This window comes from Rhinatrema bivittatum, chromosome 2 (assembly GCF_901001135.1).
Source record: "Rhinatrema bivittatum chromosome 2, aRhiBiv1.1, whole genome shotgun sequence".
In the NCBI taxonomy this organism is placed as follows: Eukaryota; Metazoa; Chordata; class Amphibia; order Gymnophiona; family Rhinatrematidae; genus Rhinatrema; species Rhinatrema bivittatum.
In genome coordinates, this window is record NC_042616.1 from 231,361,341 (window position 1) to 231,383,473 (window position 22,133).

The following is a 22,133-nucleotide window of genomic DNA, read 5'->3' on the forward strand; positions in this document are numbered from 1 at the left end:
GAGAAGAGATGGCTGGGGGGGGGGATTATGATAGAGGTCTACCAAATCATCAAAGGACTTGAACGGGTAAATGTGAAATGGTTATTTACTCTTTTGGATAATACAAGAACTAGGGGGCACGTCATGAAGTTAGCAAGTAACACATTTAAAACGAATAGGAGAAAATTATTTTTCACTTGGGGTAGATTTTTAAAAAATGTGCACATGCTACCCGGTATGCACACATGGATGCACGATTTTATAACATGGCGACGCATCGGGGCCTTCCCCAGTTCCCGCCCAGTCCGCTCCAATTTAGGAGCGGACTGGGCGCTCCTCTCTCTCCCAGTCCGCTCCAATTTAGGAGCGGACTGGGAGAGAACTTTCCTACTCCTTACCCTACCCTAACCTCCCTTCCCCTTCCCCTCTCTTCCCCAACCTCTAAAAACCATTTTAAAATGTATTTATCTTTTATTTTTCAAGTTCTCACAGGACAAGCAGGATGGTATCCTCACATATGGGTGACATCACAGGATGGAGCCCAATCACAGAACACTTTTGTCAAAGTTTCTAGAACTATGACTGGTACCTACTGGGCATGCCCAGCATGGCACTAAACCTGCAGCCAGCAGGGGTCCCTATTCAGTCTTATTTTTTCCGTGCAGTAGTAGCCACGTGGGTTAAGGAGCTCCACAGAGATTCCTGACAGGAATTTTCCTCACGGAATTACTAAAAACTTTCATACCCCACAGGGGTCCCTCCTTTGAATTTTTGACTCCGCGGTACTCCGGTAAGTTTTTTACCCGGTTTCGATCGATTCCCGTCGAGTTTGGTCCTTGCGGCCTACTGGCCATCAACCGTACCGCGGCTAAATTTTTCAAAGGCCATGGCGTCGGGGCTCTGTCGGTGCCCGGACTGTACTCACACTATGTCCATTACAGACCCGCATAAAGTCTGTGTAATATGTCTCGGGTGCGAGTATGATATCCTGACTTGCACCAAATGTGCCTTAATGACACCAAAAGGTCGCAAGGCCAGAATGGAGAAAATGGAACTTCTCTTCCGTTCTCAAACTCCGCCGTCCATTGCATCGATGGCATCTGAACTGGCATCGTCCACTTCGCACCAGTATCGGCCACCGGCCGGTGACCGTCCGGCATAGATGACTTCTCACCCTTCAACTACCTCTACTCCCCCTCAGGACCGAGGGGATCGTAGAGAGAAACATCGGCACTGACACCGCAAATCTCAGACCATTGAGGAAGGAAAATCTTCGACCTCACCATCGTCCGAGCCGCCATCGAAAAAGCCCCATCCAGAAAATGCACCGACCCTTTCTGCGACCGGGTCACCAAGGCAACCCTCACCCGGACGGGTATCGGGAGCCGTGATTCCGCCTTTAACGGTGGTCCCTCCAGATATGCCTCTGCCTCCTTCCCTTCCGGATCCGGGGCTGCTTGCTCCAGGTCTCCGTGAAGAACTGGATCGGATGGTTCAGGAGGCCATCGATAAGGCGATGCACAGACTCCAAGTTCCTCCGACACCGAAACCGGTGCTGATTGTGGAACCGACCACCGATCCGATTCCGGCAGCACTGGAACCGTTGTTTTCGAAGATGGAAGCGCTTATAGCCGCTTTTCCACCGATGGATCCTGGGTCATTGATGTCTCCGCTGCCCTCCCCGCTTACTCTGCCATTGGGAGGGGAAACACCATTCCGCATTCCTCCATTGGGAGTTCTTACGATGCTTCAACCATTGACGTGCCCATCAACGCCACCGATCCATCCATCGATGCCCTCGATGCCTGCACCGGTGCCCTCGATGCCTTCATCGGTGCCTCCAGTACTTCCCTCGATGCCTTTGGAACCTAGACCGGGACCTTCAAGAATACCATCATCCTATCCTTCTCAGGTTCCTAGAGGGGCAGGTCCTGATCCCTATGACACCTGGACTGATGATTCTTCTCAAGACACCGATGACTTGCCATCGCCACCTTCTCCTACTGAAAGCAGGAAGCGTTCTCCTCCAGAGGACCTTTCCTTCACAAATTTTGTGAAGGAAATGTCTGAATTGGTTCCCTTCCAATTGCAGACTGAACAAGATGACAGACATCAAATGATGGAGCTGTTACAATTCCTGGATGCTCCCAAAGAAATAACCTCCATCCCTATTCACCAGGTTCTTTTGGATCTACTCAAAAAGAACTGGGAACACCCTGGTTCTGTTGCTCCAGTCAACAGAAAAGCTGATACCACTTATTTGGTCCAGTCAGCCCCAGGTTTCCAGAAACCTGTGGTTGTAGAATCTGCCCGAAAAAGGGCAAAAAGATCAAAACCCCACTCTTCCTTTCCCCTAGGTAAGGAACAAAAATTCCTGGATGCCATTGGCCGGCGTGTCTTCCAGGGATCGATGTTTATCTCACGGATCGCCTCCTAACAGCTGTATATTACCCAGTACAACAGGGTTTTATTCAAGCAGGTACAGGACTTTGCAGAGTCCCTGCCTCAACAATTCCAGGAACAACTTCTAACCCTAGTACACAAGGGGTTTGAGACAGGGAAGCATGAAATAAAATCTTCTTACGATATCTTTGACACCGCTTCCAGGGTATCTGCAACTGCTATTTCAGCAAGAAGATGGGCCTGGCTTAAGTCTTCAGACTTGCGCCCTGAAGAACAGGAGAGATTATCTGATCTGCCCTGCATAGGGGACAATCTGTTTGGGGAACAGATTCAGCAGACAGTGGCGGAACTCAAGGAACATCATGAGACCCTTCGCCAGCTCTCTCTGATGCCCTCTCAGTATTCCTCCAAACAGCCTTTCAGGAAGGATACTAAAAAGTCATTCTTCTGTCCAAAGAAGTCCTATCCACCACAGTCTAGGACTCGTTCAACGAGACCTTTCCAAAAAGCCCAGTCTTGTCAACCTCGTAAACAAAAGCCACAAGCAGCTCCTCAGCCGGGCCTTGCTTCCGGTTTTTGACTCCTGCATAGAGAGTAGCAGCCAGTTTCCATTGCCTCAGATACCAGTGGGAGGTCGATTATGCCACACACAATCACCTCAGACCAGTGGGTCTCACCATAATCTCTCAAGGTTATCGCCTGAACTTTCTCTCCATTCTACCGGACTCCTCCAGAGGAGGATGGCGCCGGCCATCCAGTGCTCCTACCATGTGACAGGGGCTGGCCAATGGCACGGATACCCTGTCATATGGTAAGGGCAAAGGGCCATCGGCGCCATCTTTATGAGTGGCAGCCGACGACCCGAGAATGGGAGATCGCTCCCGGGACCACCACTAGACCACCAGGTAATTTTAAAATGTTTTGGGGGGCTCGGGAGGGTGGGGGAAGCTAAGGGGTCATTTTTAAAGGGTCGGGTGGGTTTTTTTTTTTATCGGGCCATCGGCGCCATTTTTGAGTGGCAGCCAAAATGGCGCCGATTGCCCAAGAGTGGGAGATCGGTCCCCGCGCCCCCACTGGACCACCAGGTACTCATAAAAAGTTTTGGGGGGGTTCGGGAGGGTGAAGGAAGGTAAGGGGTCAATTTTAAAGGGTCGGGCCTCACTAAAAAAAAATTAACGATGTGAATCGGAACCGATTCCGATTCACATCACCACCGATCAGATTTTTTTCTCCCTCTAGCCGAACCAGATCATTAAGATGATCGGGCACACGATTCACATCCCTAATACATAGACCATCGGGGCGGGTGGTGTTATATTTTATGGGGAGTGGGATTTTTAGATGCATGAGTGATGAGTGAATGTGATTACGTGATATTGGTTAGTGTTGAGGGTATGGGTTGTTATCATTGAGGGCATGTTTGGACAATCTGTACAGTAAATTCATTATAATACATATTTTGAAGGTGAGGGTATATGTATATGGTGATATGTATTGTCTGATATGATATTGTTATAAGACTGTGTATGTAAAGTTTATTTATGTATGATGAAAAGTGCAATACAATAAATTGTTTACTGTTTTTAAAATTAAATAATAGGTATGATAAAATGTATTAACTAGAATATGTTTATACAGTACATGTGACAACAAATAAGTGTTATTAGTTATTTGATTCCCTGTTGTGTTGTGTTGGGTAGATATACCTATAACCATTAAATACTAATGAATAGAGTGGTAAATATTAAGACATTGAAAAAAATATTTTTATTTCACTTAGCAGTTTACCGCATTTACATTATGATCCTTATTCAAAAAATAACTTTTGCCCCTCTGTCCTTTTTAAAAAAATCATTACTGAATAAGTCCCTCTGTCTTACACTGCAACAGCTCTTCAAGTTTCTTTAACAGTCTTCTGTACCAACTAAAAAAGCTATAGAAGCCTTAGGGCTTTCTGTTTTGTTTTAATATCTGATTCTATTGAATGTTCCATCTGTTGCTACTGGGAAACAGTTGCTCGACGTGTGTCAACCCTATCACTGGATTAAATCACGCACTGACAGATGTGCAGGCGTAGCACTCTGAAGTCTTTTTTTGCTCAGATGGAAAACAAAACAGTGCTGAAAGTTTCATAAAGCATGTTTGTCCAGTTTGAATCCACATGAAAATGTGTAGGCTGTTATGTTTAAAGAGGTTTTTGCCACTGGCTTCAAATGAACACTTCTTTTGCAGGTGTTCCGTTGGCAGCAGTAACGAGACAGTGTTACATTCAATTGGTTGATTGTATTTGACTCCCTAGGCACTAAAATACTGAATTATGAGTTTGGCTTTTACCTTCTCTTTTTCAGACTGTTACAACTATAAAGGGGGAAGCGAATTTGAAATAGACCATGAAGTTGCACAGAATGCGAGCAGTTTGAAGCAAATTTTCAAAAAGAAACAACTTGGTACTTTCTCTTTGAAAATTAGGTAGCATAAAGTATGCTGTTTGTGAATGCTACAAGGAGAGGGATAAAAGTCAAGAGCTTGTGCTCTAATGAAAATCTCCTCTGCATGGGCTATTTTATTGCCCAGACCTAAACACTAGAGATGTGAATCGTGTGATCAATCGTCTTAACGATCGATTTCAGCTGGGAGGGGGAGGGAATCAGATTGTTGCCGTTTGGGTTTTTTAAAAATCGTGAAAATCGTGAAAATCGAAAACCGGCACACTAAAACATCCCTAAAACCCACCCCGACCCTTTAAAATAAATCCCCCCCCCCCCCCCAAAATGCCTTAAATTACCTGGAGTCCAGTGGGGGGGAGGGCGGGAAAACCGGCACACTAAAACAACCCTAAAACCCACCCCGACCCTTTAAAATAAATTCCCCACCCTCCCGAACCCCCCCCCAAAATGCCTTCAATTACCTGGGGTCCAGAGGAAGGGTCCCGGTGTGATCTTTTACTCTCGGACCTCCGGTGCTTGTAGAAATGGCGCCGGCGCTACCTTTGCCTTGTCATATGACAGGTCAAAGGTAGCGCCGGCGCCATTTTGTTTTTTGTCCCCCGAGGTCAGGAGTGTAGGAGATCGCTCCCGGACCCCCGCTGGACCCCCAGGGACTTTTGGCCAGCTTGGGGGGCCTCCTGACCCCCACAAGACTTGCCAAAAGTCCAGCGGGGGTCCAGAACGACCTCCTGCAGTCGAATCGTGTTGTCTACGGCCGGCGTCATTTTGCGCAAAATGGCGACGCAAAATGGCGCCGGCCATAGACAACACGATTCGACTGCAGGAGGTCGTTACGGACCCCCGCTGGACTTTTGGCAAGTCTTCTGGGGGTCAGGAGGCCCCCCCAAGCTGGCCAAAAGTCCCTGGGGGTCCATCGGGGGTCCGGGAACGACTTCCTGCCGCGAATCATTTTTCCGTATGGAAAAACGATTCACGGCAGGAGATCACTCCCGAACGACTTCCTGCATGCGAATCATTTTTCCGTACGGAAAAACGATTCGCGGCAGGAGATCGCTCCCGGACCCCCGCTGGACCCCCAGGGACTTTTGGATAGCTTGGGGGGGCCTCCTGACCCCCACAAGACTTGCCAAAAGTCCAGCGGGGGTCCGGAACGACCTCCTGCAGTCGAATCGTGTTGTCTATGGCCGGCGCCATTTTGCGCAAAATGGTGCCGGCCGTAGACAACACGATTCGACTGCAGGAGGTCGTTCCGGACCCCCGCTGGACTTTTGGCAAGTCTTGTGGGGGTCAGGAGGCCCCCCAAGCAGGCCAAAAGTCCCTGGGGGTCCAGCGGGGGTCCGGGAGCGATCTCCTGCCGCGAATCGTTTTTCCGTACGGAAAAACCAAAGGTAGCGCCGGCGCTATTTCTACAAGCACTGGAGGTCCGAGAGTGGAAGGTCACAGCGGGACCCTTCCTCTGGACCCCAGGTAATTTAAGGCATTTTGGGGGGGTTCGGGAGGGTGGGGGATTTATTTTAAAGGGTCGGGGTGGGTTTTAGGGTTTTTTTAGTGTGCCGGTTTTTTCGCTCTCCCCCTTCCCCCGATTTACGATTTTTTGACGATAAATCGGGGGAATTGTTATTGTATCGCGGCTCTAACGATTTTTGACGATTTAAAATATATCGGACGATATTTTAAATCGTCAAAAAACGATTCACATCCCTACTAAACACTCCCCCAAAGTTGCCTCTTTTTAACCTGTTTGAAATACACAAACGATAGAAGCTTATGCATACTTTTACCCAGATAGAGGAGGGTGATTATTAGACATTTCGGTTTCCCAGGGTAAATGACTTTGAAAAATGCCTTCCAAGCAATATGTTTATAACTTCCCAAAATGTTCTTTTTTAAAGAAGTATCAAAATAGTACTGATTAAGTCATATATTTAATAGATGCCAAAAACCATGGCCAGCATTCACTTAAAATAATAAATTAAAAAAGATCCAAGAAAGCCTGTTTACATGTGGGGAACCAGAATTCCAGGATAAAGAGTCAAACCTAATCATTTATAGGTAACATTAATGTACACAAACCCACTGATCCACTGAGCAACTTACATATCTTGTCTGGAATATACATTTTAAAAGAGATTTTAAATGGGTATTTTATAATTTGATGCTACTGGCATCTTTTCACATTATGATTATCAATATGTCAATGCATTTATTCTCACTGTAATTAAGCACACCCATCTTCTATTATAACCAATCTGAGTAAATACATTCTCTGTCACTAACAACCCCTTTGAAGCATGCATCAGAACTGAGACTTTAGAAATTGTTTCGGGGAAATGAGACAAGGGAAAGCAATGTAAGAATTTTTGTTTTATCAAACTAGAAATGCTTATTGTGTTTTCTTTTCTTTGTTCCTTTTTCAGAGAATGTCAAAGCTAACAAGCAAATCTACTTTGTCTCAGGTAATGTATGATTTTTTTATATATACATTTTTATTACATTTTATCATTATAAGTGAATTTTCAAAATGTTGTGCGTGTAAAAATTAGTGTAGACATTGTAAGTAGCCTATATTCATGTATTCCATCTTTATAAACAACGCATATATATGTCTGCTTCCATTCACAAAAATATGCAAGCACATATTCAAAAGATACATGGAAAATTTTTCGCATATGTTTTAAATACATACAAATGTTTAAGGCTAGATTTGCACATATTTTACATCATGCAAGCACATTTGCACATACAATGTAAAATACATGGGGACAGGCGTGCATATGCTTGTTTGAAAGTTATCCTCCCTATGAAATATAACAAGAACTCAAAAAATAACATGAACATTTCCATTTTACATTAATTTAACTATTACCCATTAAAAAAATAAATATTAATAATATATTTAAGAAAACAAGGAAAAGGGAAGAGGGAAAGGAGAAAGAAGAGGAGCAAACTCACAACACTATGATGATCTTGACTTCAGTCACATATTCAAATATGTAAATGCCCATCAAATGAAGAATAGTTAGGGTTTAAACATGTAAGGAATGTTTGTTTAGGTATACATTCATGTTACCTAGCACAGTAATTTCTGTGGTATCAATTCTAAGGAAAACATAATGCTAGAGGAGGCTAGCAAGCCTTATTGTACCAAGCTTGTATGGTAGAGGTGGCACTAACATCTTTCTGGTGAATGTGGGCAAGATGACTTGCAGAGAAAATTCTTCTTGCCACTCCCTAACTGTAAGAAGTAGAGTAGAGCCAGCTACTGCTTCTACTGCACTGTCCTCTGCTTCATGATTTGAGCAGCATGATGCCCCAAGATCTATGGAGCACTGTCCAAGTCATAAAGCAGAGAACAACATGGTAGAAGTGGTAACAAGCAGAAGGCAGGTATGATGTTCCACATTCTTCCTGCCATCAGAAAGGGGAGAGCAAGGGAAAGAGGGAAAAGAGGCCCAAAGAACTTTGGATCAGAGGGGAGGAAGGGAAAGAGAATTAGGAGAGAAAGAGGATGGGGGGATAAAGCATCAGGGTGAAGACAAGAGACACAGAGCTAATGATAGAGATCACAGCAGCTCTAAAATGTTCTTACTATATAGTATACTAGCTTTAATGTTGCAAATATTGAAAGGCTATAATCTGCATTGATTTAAACAAATGTGGGTAAATTAATGGGTTAGAAATTTGTTTTGAGTTGGAGGTGACAAAGTATAGTGGTAAATGGAGGTCATTCTGAGAAAAGAGGGGTTACTAGTGCTGTGCTGCAGGGACCGGTCCTCAGCCCAGTTCTATTCAACATTTTTGTAAGCAATATTGTGGAAGGGCTATTGGTTAAACTTTAACATTTTGCAGATGGGTTCAAAATCTGCAACAGGGTAGACACCCTAGAAGGTGTGCAACACATGAGAAGAGATTTAGTGAAGTTTGATGAATGGCCTAAAGTCTGGTAGCTATTGCTAAAAAATGAAGTTTCATGCATTTCAGTTTTAGAAACCAAACTGGTAAATTTTAAAAGGAATGTGTGTGTGCCCATAAATGTGTGAGCAAAAATATGCCTTATTTTATAAAGTACGTGTGTAGTATTTAAAATAGTTTTCTCTACAGCCTTTATGCACATATCCTGTGCTTGGGGAGGGGGGGGGGGGGAGAGAGAGAGTGCCTCTGTAGAGGGTCAGTCTGATACTCTATATATAGGTACTACTGTAAAGGGTCACATTGAATTGGGGTGGGTTTTCAGAAGGTGAGTTGGGGTTAGTGGGGGTGTTACAGACACAGTCAGAGGTATTCATAGTAAAACTGACAACAGTAAAAACTAGAGATCGATTTTGGCTGGGGGGGGAGGGAATCGGATCGTCGCGGTTTTGTTTTTTTAAATATCGTGTAAATTGTAAATCGGGGGAGGGCGGGAAAACCAGCACACTAAAACAACCCTAAAACCCACCCCGACCCTTTAAAATAAATCCCCCACCCTCCCGAACCCCCCCAAAATGTCTTAAATTAACTGGGGTCCAGTGGGGGGGGTCCCGGTGTGATCTTCCACTCTCGGGCCACGGGTGCGTTCCTGTACCCCGACGTCACGAGCATAGGAAATCGCTCCCGGACCCCCGCTGGACCCCCAGGGACTTTTGGCCAGCTTGGGGGGGCCTCCTGACCCCCACAAGACTTGCCAAAAGTCCAGCGGGGGTCCGGGAACGACCTCCTGCACTCGAATCGTGTTGCCGTATTGCAAAATGGCGCCGGCCATACGGCCATTTCTGATGAGACCTCATTTGGATTACTTGTACAATTCTGGAGTCTGAACCTTCAGAAGGATAAAACCAGATTTGGAGTCATCCAGAGGGCAGCTACTAAAATGGTCAAAGGTCTTTATCTTAAAACATATAGGGACAAACTTAAAAGATCTAAACATGTATCACATGGAAGAAAGGAGGGAAAGAGGAGATATGGTAGAGAAATGTATTTAAATATTTCCAAGGATTAAATGCACATGATTAAATGCACAGATCTCTTTTGGCAAAAAGATTGAGGGTAAAAAGGGACAGAATCAGAAGTAATTTAAGGAAATATTTATTTATAGAGAGTGCAGTGAACACTCCCAGTGTTCCAAGCCTCCCAGTGGAGGTGTTGATGATGAGGATAGTGCTGAATTAGAAGAAAGTACGGGATGATTGCAGATGATCTCAGAGGGAGAGGAAATTATTGCACAGCTAAGCGGCAGGTGTAGTTGGGCAGAATGGAGGGGCCCAATAGATTCTATGTTTCTAACTTTGTATGTTCCACAGAAAAAGCCAATTTATTGTGCTTTAATTCATAGGGTGCTCAGTGCCAATGCAGCCCCTCTCACTGTTGTGAACTATTGTCTGAAACCTCCTAAAGCAGAAAAAAGAGGGGAGAGGGCTGACAATTAACTATTATTATGATTATTTCAACAATTTATATTCTGCACATGTCTAAAATTCAAGGCGAATTCAAGAATAACATAAAACAAATCGAAAGAAAATAAGGCCTAGATTCATCAAAATGCTATAAATATAGCAAAAATAGCACCCGTGATAAAAAAGGGATGTGGTTAGAATAATGTGATGCCTATAGCTAAATAACACACGTGGCAAAATTTAATCGCGCACAGCGAAATATTGCACGCGACGCAATGGTAATGCACGCAGCGCTACATCGCCGGGTCCTGCGTTGTGTCATCACGCAGCACATTATTTTTGCAGGTTGTATATACAGCTTTCCTGCAGCTGTCTCTTTGAAGGGGGTGTTGAAGTGAGTTTTAGAGGAGAGGAGGGTAGTTGTTGTGGCAGCGATAGGAGTTTATAATAGCAAGCCCTGAGTGTGTTGTCTTGTGCTTTTCTGTGCTTCCTTTTGTGAATCTTAACCTTTGTCTTTTGCGACTCTTTGTGTGTGTGAAAGTTTGTGAAGTTTGTCCGTTTGTATTTTTCTGTGAAGGTGTGGAGGAGGTGTTATGTGGAGGAGGTAGTATGTGTAGGAATGGAGGAGGTGGTGAGTGGAGGAGGTAGTGAGTGGAGGAGTAAAGGAGGTGGTGAGTGGAGGAGGTGGTGAGTGGTGTGTGGAGGCGTGAAAGAGGTGGAGAGAATGGAGCATGAGAGGTGGGGGAGAGGAGAGGCATGAGGAGAGGAGGAGAAGGAGGGAGGAGAAAAGGCAGGAGGATGAGGGCAGGAGGATGAGGGCAGGAATGTTAGGAGAAGGAGGAGTAGGAGTCAGAGTAGGGACAGGAGCAGAGAAAGGCCTCATGGAAGGGATAGAAGGAGGCGGGTGGGGGATAGGTAGGCAAGTATGGAGGGAGGAGTAAGCCAGGCTAGAGATAGGCAGAGGGTAAGGGAGTTTGCAAGGCAGGGCCAGGAGGGGAGGAAGGGAGGGGAGAGTTGAGCAGGATGGAGAGAGAGGATAGGAAGGACACCTCTCCGGAAGAGAAAGTTTCACCCCATCTGGCAGCCAGGCAGTTGGACACCTTCGTCTCCGTGCCATTAAGTTCAGCATCATGGAGAACAAAATGGTAATAGCAGGAGTCCTGGAAAACTGTGCCACACTGTTTGGCACCCGGGCAGCTAAAACAACAAAGGCAGCCAAGGTGCAGATCTAGAGAAGCCTAGCCCAGAACATCAATAGGTGCAGCGGCATACCAAAAAGAGGGAGCAAGTCACCCACCTGTACAGAGATATAAAGGCACAGCTTAAAGCCAAGGTTGCGGCCCAAAACAAACACAGACAAATGACGGGAAAAGGAGCCCCATGTCCCATAGTCATCACTGAAATGGAGAATTGCCTAATCCAAAGGCTGGGACCATATGTATTCAAGGGAATGGATGAGTGGCTGTACACCACAAGAGCCGCAGTCAGTATGTTCATCTCACCTGTAAAAGGGCAGGCAACAACAGGTATATGTATCATTTGGCATCAGATGCTCACAATGCAAAGAAGCAAAGTGTACCTCTGATGCCAAAAGAAAAAAGGGTACTTACTCCCATTGGTACTTATGTATTATGTTTTGTTTCCACAGCTCTCGCCCAACAAAATACCTGTCCTAGCCAGGATGCCCAGGCAAAAGCCAGGATGCCCCAGGGGCCAGACTCAATGCCCAGGGACCAGCCAGCAAGGGCCATGGACCAGCCAGCCACCACCAACTTTTGAAAAGCTTTTTCTTATAGATGCACAATCTATAATTGGCCAAAAATTACTATGGATCAATGGGTACTATCCATTATAACACAAGGTTACCATCTGGATTTTCTCACAGTACCCAAAGATTCCCCACCAAACTCCTTCTAGGTACCCAAAGATCATACCACTTTTCTAGAAACAGAATTATCCACCTTCCTGAGAGCCAGGGCTGTGGAACCTGTTCCCCGACCTCAGCAGGGCAGAGGATTCTACTCCCGCTATTTTCTAATTCCAAAGAAAACAGGAGGACTCCGCCCCATCTTAGACCTCCGAAATCTCAACAAATTTCTACGAAAAGAAAAATTCAGGATGGTGTCCTTAGGACACCATGCTTCTCCTTCTTCAAACAGGAGACTGGCTCTGTTCTCTGGATCTTAAAGACGCTTATGCTCACATTCCAATATTCCCACCTCATCGCAAATACTTGCATTTCCTAGTGAGACATCAACACTTTCAATACCAGGTTCTGCCCTTTGGACTTGCATCGGCACCTCGTGTATTTACAAAGTGCCTAGCAGTAGCGGTGGCTCATTTAAGCAAGGAAAGTATACACATCTTTCCTTACCTGGACGACTGGCTTATCAAGAACCAATCGAAACAAGGAGCTCTCGACTCTCTCCAGCTCACAATCAATCTGCTTTACTCGTTGGGATTTCTTATCAACTACCAAAAATCCCATCTCATACCATCTCGCTGTCTACAGTTCATCGGACCAGACTTGAACACCACCATATCAAAAGCCTTCCTCCCAAAAGACGTGCAGACACACACCCCAGATTAGCGAAATCTCTGCACGCAAAGAAAAAGACTTCAGCCCATCAGTTCCTAACTCTGTTGGGCCACATGGCTTCCACAGTCCATGTCACCCCTATGGCCAGATTAGCCATAAGAGTAACGGATTGGACTTTGTCATAACAGTGGCTCCAAGCTTTTCAACCACTGTCATCTCCAATTCAAATAACCCACCAGTTACATTCATCTCTCCTCTGGTAGATGAACACGAACAACTTGTTAATAGGTCTACCTTTTCAGCAACCAATTCCACAAGTAACCTTAACCAAAGATGCATCCACCTTAGGATGGGGAGCACATATGGACAATCTTCAGACTCAGGGTACTTGGACAAGACTCGAAGCAATGTTTCAAATCAACTTTCTGGAGCTTCGAGCTATACATTATGCTCTATATGCGTTCAAGGATTGCCTTTCACACAAGACTGTTCTATACAAACAGATAACACAGTTGTCATGTTGTACCTGAATAAACAAGGTGGTACGGGCTCTTATCTCCTTTTCCAAGAAGCCACACAAATTTGGGACTGGGCCCTAACACATTCCATGTTTCTCCGGGCCACTTATCTAGCAGGCATACACATCGTAGTTGCAGATCGCCTCAGTCATCATTTCCATCCCCACGAGTGGTCCCTGGATCCTTCAGTAATGACCAGAATATTCCAAGGTTGGGGTAAACCAACATTAGACCTCTTTGCATCCGAACTGAATCACAAAGTGGACAGATTTTGCTCCCTACACAAGCAGAGAAACCAGTTAGCCATGGACGCCTTTGCTCTTCCCTGGAACTCAGGCCTCCTATACGCGTATCCCCCGATACCGCTGATAGCCAAAACTCTAATGAAACTACAACAGGACAAAGGGTCAATCATACTCATAGCCCGTTATTGGCCTCGACAAGTATGGTTTCCCATACTTCTCGACCTCTCGATAAGGGAACCAATTTGCCTGGGCACAGCACCAACTCTCATAACTCAGGACCAGGGCAGGTTGCGCCATCCCAACCTTCAAACCCTATCCCTCACAGCATGGATGTTGAAAGCTTGATCCTTCAGCCACTCAATCTTTCAACTAACGTCTCTCAAGTGCTTGTAGCTTCACGAAAACCTTCCACATGAAAATCCTATTGTTGTAAGTGGAAAAGATTCACCACGTGGTGTACGCAGAAAAGTATTGACCCTTTTTCCTACCCCACATCATTTTATTGGACTATCTCTGGCACCTTTCAGACTCTAGTCTCCAGACTACATCAGTAAGGGTACATCTGAGTGCTATCTCAGCTTACCACAAAGGAGTAGGGGATGCCCCAATATCAGTGTAACCCCTTGCCAGTAGGTTTATGAGAGGTTTAATTCAGCTGAAACTCCCGTTATGGCCACCAGTCACAGAATGGGACCTTAATGTAGTACTAACAAGGCTCATGTGTTCTCCCTTTGAGCTCATAGATTCCTGTGATGTTAAATTTCATACATGGAAAGTTCTCTTCCTAGTAGCTATTACATCTGCTAGAACAGTTAGTGAGTTACAAGCACTTGTCACATAATTACCCTATAAAAGGTTCCTACATGACCGAGTGGTCCTACGTACTCACCCAAAATTCCTTCCCAAGGTGGTTACTGACTTCCATTTGAATCAGTCTATAGTCTTGCCCACATTCTTCCCAAGACCTTACTCTCACCAAGGTGAAAGGGTTCTACACACTTTAGACTGTAAACATGCACTTGCATATTACCTAGACTGCACTGCAGTCCACAGGAAATCCACCCAGCTCTTTGTTTCTTTTGACAAAAACAAACTGGGTATGGCAGTTGGCAAACAAACTCTCTCCAACTGGCTAGCAGATTGTATAGATTTCTGCTATGAAACAGCAGGCCTTCCTCTCCAGGGACGAGTAAAGGCGCACTCCATAAGAGCAATGTCAACCTCAGTAGCGCACTGTCGTTCCGTACTAATTGCTGAAATTTGTAAGACTGCAACATGGAGCTCTCGTCAGTCATTTGCAGCCCATTACTGTTTGGACAAGGAGGGATGACAAGATTCAGCCTTCGGACAATCTGTCTTAAAGAACTTATTTCCAGTATAATCCCAACTCCTTCCACATCCAACCTGCTATGATTTCAGGCTGCCTCATTTTTCCCAACAGTACACCAGTTGTTGTGCCTGTTGCACAAGATGTACGCTGTTGGTCCAATACAAGGATGACTCAGCCTGTAGCTTGCTAATCGCCCATATGTGAGAACTATCATCCTGCTTGTCCTGGGATAAAGCAGAGTTGCTTACCTGTAACAGGTGTTATCCCAGGACAGCAGGATGTAGTCCTAACGAAACCCACCCGCCACCCCGAGGAGTTGGGTCCAAAATGTTTTATTATTTTATTTTTCACTCGCACTTATTCCTACAAATGAGACTGAAGGGAGACCCCTGTGGCTCGAGGGATAATGGCATACTGGGCATGCTCAGTCAAAAGTGCCAGTCAAAAGTTTCTAGAAACTTTGACAGAAAGTTTTCCGTGATAGGGTTCCGTCCAGTGACATCACAATTGTGTGAGGACTACATCCTGCTGTCCTGGGATAACACCTGTTCTCACAGGACAAGCAGGATGGTAGTCCTCACATATGGGTGACATCACAGGATGGAGCTCAATCACGGAAAACTTCTATCAAAGTTTCCAGAACTTTGACTGGCCCCTACTGGGCATGCCCAGCATGGCACTAACCCTGCAGCCAGCAGGGTTCCCCCTTCAGTCTTCTTTTTTCCGTACTGCAGTAGCCTCGCGGTTTAGGAGCTCTGTGGAGATTCCTGACAGGAATTTTCCTCACGGCATTAACTAACGTTAAATTGCCCCACAGGGGTCCCTCCTCTAACTTCTCTCTAGCCGCAGAACTCCGGTAAGTTTTTTGACAGTTTTTCGTCGATTACCGTCAAGTTTGGCCCTTGCAGCCTGCTGGCAGTCGTCCATACCGTGGCTCGATTTTTTCTATGGCCATGGCATCGGGGTTCCGCCGGTGCCCAAACTGTACTCGCACCATGTCTATCACAGACCCTCATGGCATCTGTGTAATGTGTTTAGGGCGTGAGCATGATGTCCTGACTTGCACCAAATGTGCCGTCAATACACCCAAAGGTCGCAAGGCAAGGATGGAGAAGATGGGACTCCTCTTCCGTGCTCACACCTGGACGCCGTCTAATGCATCGACGTCATCGGAACCGGCACCGTCGACGTCGTACCAGCATTGACCACCGTCCGGTGACCGCCCGCCATCGACGTCTTCACAGCCATCAGTGCCCGTTACTCCTTGTTATGAAATCATTGACCTCGTCACCGTCCGAGCCACTGTCGAAGAATCCCTGTCCAGGAAAGGCACCGACCATTCCTGCGACCGGGTCACCGAGGCCACCCTCACCTGATCGGGGTTTGGGAGCCGCAATTCTGCCTGTAAATGTGGTCCCTCCGGCTATGCCTCTGCCTCCCTCTTCTGTTCCGGAGTCGGGGCTGCTTGCTCCTGGTCTCCGAGAAGAACTGGACCGGCTGGTCCAGGAGGCCATCGACAAGGTGATGCAATGACTCCAGGTCCCTTTGGCACCGACACCGGCACTGATTGTGGAAGCGGTCATCGACCCGATTCCAGCAGCGCTGGCTCCGCTGCTATCCCGGATGGAGGCGCTCATAACTGCCCTTCCACCAGTGATTCCCGGGTCTCCGATGGCTCCGGTGCGCTCCCTGTTGACAGCCTCATTGGGAGGAGAAACACCATTCTGCATCCCTCCTTCGGGAGTTTTGCCTCAGCCATCGATGCCAATTCGTCCCTTGCCACCTATTCATTCATCGGGGGCAATACGTACGTTGGCGCCATCGATGCCTTCGATACCGGCACCGATGCCTTCCAGGCTGTCCACGGTGCCCCCGGCGATTTCTTCGATTTTCTTGAAGCCTCAGCTGGGGCCTTCGGGTATCCAACCCCCTTCTCATCCTACAGGTCAGTCTGCCTATCCTTATGACACTTGGGGTGATGATACTTCTTCAGACACCGATGACTTACCTTCACCTCCCTCTCCTACTGAAAGTAGAAAGTGTTCTCCTCCAGAGGACCTTTCTTTCATTAATTTTGTGAAGGAAATGTCTGAGTTGGTCCCTTTTCAGCTTCAGACGGAGCAGGTTGATAGGCACCAGATGATGGAGTTGCTCCAGTTCCTGGATGCCCCTAAAGTGATCACTTCCATTCCCATTCATCAAGTTCTTTTTGACCTCCTCAAAAAGAACTGGGAAAACCCTGGATCCATTGCCCCAGTCCATAGAAAAGCTGACACTACCTATTTAGTGCAGTCAGCCCCCGGCTTTCAAATTAAAATCTGAAATTTGTTGCCAGAGATGTGGTTAGTGCAGTTAGTATAGCTGTGTTTAAAAAAGGTTTGGATAAGTTCTTGGAGGAGAAGTCCATTACCTGCTATTAATTAAGTTGACTTAGAAAATAGCCACTGCTATTACTAGCAACGGTAACATGGAATAGACTCAGTTTTGGGTACTTGCCAGGTTCTTATGGCCTGGATTGGCCACTGTTGGAAACAGGATGCTGAGCTTGATGGACCCTTGGTCTGACCCAGTATGGCATGTTCTTATGGAGTTTTCTAAATGTGAATTTTGTGTGCTTCAATTGCTACAGATTGCCAGTTCTTGGCTTATTATGTCAACAGATATGCCAGTTCTTGGCTTATTATGTCAAAGATTATGGACCGGTTTTAAAAAGGTTACGTGCACCGGGCCTATTTTAAAAAGGCCCGGCATCGCAAGTAAAGCCCTGGGACACGTGTAAGTCTCGGGGCTTTACTAAAGGGGCAGGGAGGGGGAGGGATGTGGGCAGGATGGTCCAGGGGCGGGGCAGGGCGGGGTCAGAGGATCGCGTGCCGGCAGGCTGCTGGCGCGCGCAACCTGCGCCTGCCTGCAGGCAGGCACAAAAGGTATGATAAAACTTTTGGGGGGGGTTAGAGTAGGGCTAGGATTTGGAAGTTAGGGGAAGGGGTGGGAAGGTCAGGCTAGGGGGAACGGGGGAAGGCAGCACGGCTTGGCGCATGTCGACTCCTGATTTTATAACTTGCGCTCACTTGCGTGTGCAAGTTATAAAATCAGGTGTACATGTGTGCACGCCGGGAAGCGCGCGCACATGTATGTCCGTGCGCACCCTTTTAAAATCTACCCCTATACTTTCTCAAAGCTACAGGAACCTCATTTGTTACCAGTAGGTCTGAGACTTAATTTCAAGGTTCCTACTTTGATTTTTAAAATGATGCAGGAGAATGAACCCTAACACCATCATGGTTTACTTGATGTTTATACTCCAGGCTATATTCTATGCTCCACAGATAAGCATCTTTTAGTGGTTCCCTCTGTTAAATTGGCTCACCTGCAAGACACTCATAGGTGGGCCTTTTTCAGTGTCCAGGCCAGTGCTATAGAATATGTTTCCTTTTCATTTAAAGACATTTTTGAAAATAAACTATTCCTGAAGCAATTAAATTCTTTTTATTTTCAGCAGGCTTTTACTAGATGTCTGGATATGTGACTTTTTTAAATTTTGCTGATTTTATTCTTGTCTGATATTTTTAGATTAAGTGATGTTTATTAATGCTAGTGATGTTTTAATGTATTTATTTTAAGGTGAATTTCAAAATGTTATGTGCATAAAAATGAGCAGATATGCTTATAAATAGCCTCTATTCATGTATACAGTATTTTATAAAAGTCCAAAATGCATGTGTATTTTCACACTTGCGTGCATATGAATTTGTCAAAAAAAGGGGAGGTCTGGTGGCCAACAGATATGTGCATAAGTTGCTATTTTAAGAGACATTTAACATGCATATATTTTCCAACTTACTTGCATATTTTTGCACCTGATAATTTTCTGGTATAAGTGATATTAAATGCGTTTATTGTGTAGTACTGACTGGGTGGAGGTCTGGATGAATAGAGGTGAGTTCAGGCTGAAGAACTAAGAGTATCTTGATGTCCTACAGAAGGACTGGGCATACAGGTGTACTAATTGCTTAAAATTGTAATTTCACTCAAGCGAATATATTGGAAAATATACTTATTTACATATGTAAATCCTGACTTTTTAAATTTTTATTTATATACCGTTATTCTATGTAAAAATACAATCACGGCGGTTTACAAAAAGGCATTCATAAATTAAGAACAAAAATAAAGAGGCAATAAAATGAAGACATATTATTTTCACATGTAAAACATATGTATGTATATTTCAAAAATAGTTGGGTAAAGTACGTGCATTCAATGTATTGAAATACATATGCGTTTATGTTGTGAGGTAAAAATGCACATATTTTATTATATGTGTGTATATGATACTTGCATATTATATGATACTATGGGGCAGATTTTCAAAGACCTACATACGCCGGGCCTATTTTCAAAAGGCCTATTGGTGCGCGTAAAGCCCCGAGAGGCGCATATGTCCCTGGGCTTTTCTGAAAGGGCGGGCAGGGGGGGCAGGATGGGGGCAGTATGGGGGCGGGGCAGATGGTACAAGGCATGGCGGGCCAGTCCAGGGGCATGGCTAGGCGGTCCGGGAGGCGTGGTTGAGGACTCCGGTACAGGGGGATCGTGCGCCAGCAGTCAGCCGGCGCACGCAAGTTAAACCTGAGATAAAGGTATGGGGTTTTTTTCGGGCTGGGGGACGGGACAGGTAGGGGAAGGGAGGGGAAGGAGGGGGTGGGAAGGAAAGGTCCCTCCGAGGCTGCTCCGATTTCAGAGCGGCCTCAGAGGGAATGGGGAAAGCCAGCTGGTCTCCCCAAGGGCGTACATTTGTGCGCACCGGGTAGCACGCACAAATGTACACCACGCGCATACCTTTTAAAATCTGCCCCATGGTAAAATTCTGCACAGCTACATACATGCATAATTGTATATTTGCTAACAGGTGCAGTTGTTTGAAAATTATCCTTCCTACATCTGTGTTTGATTTACTTATATTTTGTTGTTATATACTATTTGTTTTTAAATTGTGATCCATCTAGAACAATTTGCATTGTATATGGGGACTATTAAAAAAAAAATAATAATAATAACATTCCATGCTGATTACCCCAATTTGTTCTTGGAAGCCATATGCAGCCTTTCTATTCCTGTTAATGTCATAACTGCTGCTCTGCATAGGCCTTCTTAGAAAACCAATGAATTCACCCATACCACTGCTGTTAGGATTGTAACTGCAGTTCCATGCAGATTGCTCAATTGGCTATCCTCATTCTTTGGTGCCCCTAGTTTATACTTCTGCTATCCTTTATCTGGCAGATTTTAGAAGTCCTACATGTGTCAAAGCCAGGATATATGCGAGAATCTTGGGCTGGCGTTCGCCATATGGATTTTAAGAAGCGCCCATGTTTGTGTGTATCTCCCAGTACGCGCACAAATAAGAAAGTTCTAAAAAGGTGCAGGAAGAGGAAGAGGTCTAGGCAGGGCATGGGTGGGTCAGAAGAAGACCAAGAGATATGCACGGAAATACTTACATGCACAAGCGCACACCAGAGGACCCCACCACGTAACTTTACTTCTGCTATTACTGGCATGTAAGTCAAAAATAGAAAAATCAGGACAAGTCAGTGGGATTTTAAGGGTTAGGTCTAACAAGGGGAAAGGGAGCCTTTAAAACTAGGGGGGGTTAGGAAGCCTTATCCCTACACTGGGTAAATTAGGAATGAACTGGGAAAAAAGTAAATAGTCTCAGCACACACCCCTTATAAAATTACCCAAACTTACGCAATAGATGTGGCATTTGTGTGCACATGTGCGTGTCTAAATAAAATTGAGCACACATGTATGTATTTACAACTGATTTTATAACATACACACATATGTACATGTATGTTATAAAATGGCCACAACCATTGGCATGAGCAAGTATACGTGCACACATGTGCGCATGCACAAAGGTCTTAAATTCACCTCTAAGTTTCTTAGCATAAAAATCCTCTTTGTTATTCTCAGGCCTTTTTGGTGTGCATTATCATTTTAAACTCCACCAGTCATTCTGAGAGCACATTCTATCTATTGTAAAAAAAAACATTTCCTGACATTGTTCCTGAGTTTACTCTCTTAGAGCTTCTTATTATGATCTTTAGTTCTACATCTTTTCCATTGAAATATGTTTATATTTTGTGCATTATTAATAACTTTCAAGTATTTAAATTTTACCCTTAGTGGGATTTTAACCCCAAGGGCATACAAACATATTTGTTTATCTTTAAAGGCTGCTCCAGCTAGCATTGGTCTTCCATGCTTAAACTCTTAATCCTGGGGGTATTCTTTTTTATGATGGTAAGCTCTTGCTTTTGGTCCAGACCATGGCATCTTGTTTCACAGTGTGTTTAAATAATGTAGATGCATTCATGATGTGAGAGGCTGTGATAGATCAGACAAGACCAAGGTCTGGGTGTTAAAATAAAAGTTTACTCATTGTTAATCATAAATTAAAGTCCATCTGTCAATAATGTTGAAGTTACATCTGACTGTGGTTACAAGTGTATTTCTATGTAGGTAGGTGTCTTTTATTGTTATGGTTATTTATGTTTGGGTGGATCCTTGGACACTGTGGCAACTGACCATGCCCACGGGGGGGGGGGGGGGGGGGGGCAGTCCAGTGAGGGACCACAGTGTCAGGCTAGACTCTGGACACACAAACACTGATTTGAATCTTTTATTAAACAGTTTTGGAAACCACCAGAGGTGGCAGTAGTGAGTAGTGGATGTTGAGCCCGGCTGGGCAGGTCGCCCACAGGACGCTGGAACAGCGAATCCTCTGCTAGGCTGTGCTGTAGTAGAAAGAGACTGAGAGTTATGAGTACACAATGAGAAGCATTCAGAGTCCCATGTAGAATTAGGAGAAGCTCCGAGACATGGAGAGCAGGCCCTCGAGGAGCGAGTACCTGATCCCTTAGAGCAGAGAGACTCAGTTGTATTGTACTCATGTAGCAGTAACAGAGATTTCACTAGACGAGAGGTCTGGCACCAGAACAGAGGGCAGGCCCTCGAGGAGCGAGTACCTAGTTCCAGTGAAGCAGTACTGAGGAATAGATGGTAGTTGTACTCACAGATGGAAACTGTTAGTGAAGTCTTCCAAGTAGAAAGGTTTGAAGATGCAGGCAGTGATTCAGGGAACATGGGCCCTCGAGGAGCGAGTACCAGTTTCCTGATAGTACCTGAATGAAGCAGAAAAAGCCTCCGAGGAGCGGGTACCCCGTTAGTAACCCCGAAGGGTGTAAGAGTTCCAGATAGCGCTAGAGTGGCAGAGCAGCTTCGGTATGGAGAGCGAATC

At 45.3% G+C, this 22,133-nt stretch overlaps 1 protein-coding gene across 1 annotated transcript in view; it reads left to right on the plus strand.

Moving 5' to 3' along the window:
• KCNH8 (potassium voltage-gated channel subfamily H member 8) overlaps positions 1–22,133 on the plus strand; it is a 988,350-nt gene that overhangs the window by 745,547 nt on the left and 220,670 nt on the right. The window contains exon 12 of the mRNA XM_029589277.1: positions 7,247–7,285. Within this exon, the coding sequence (XP_029445137.1) occupies positions 7,247–7,285 (39 nt within the window). The remainder of the gene's footprint in view (positions 1–7,246; positions 7,286–22,133) is intronic.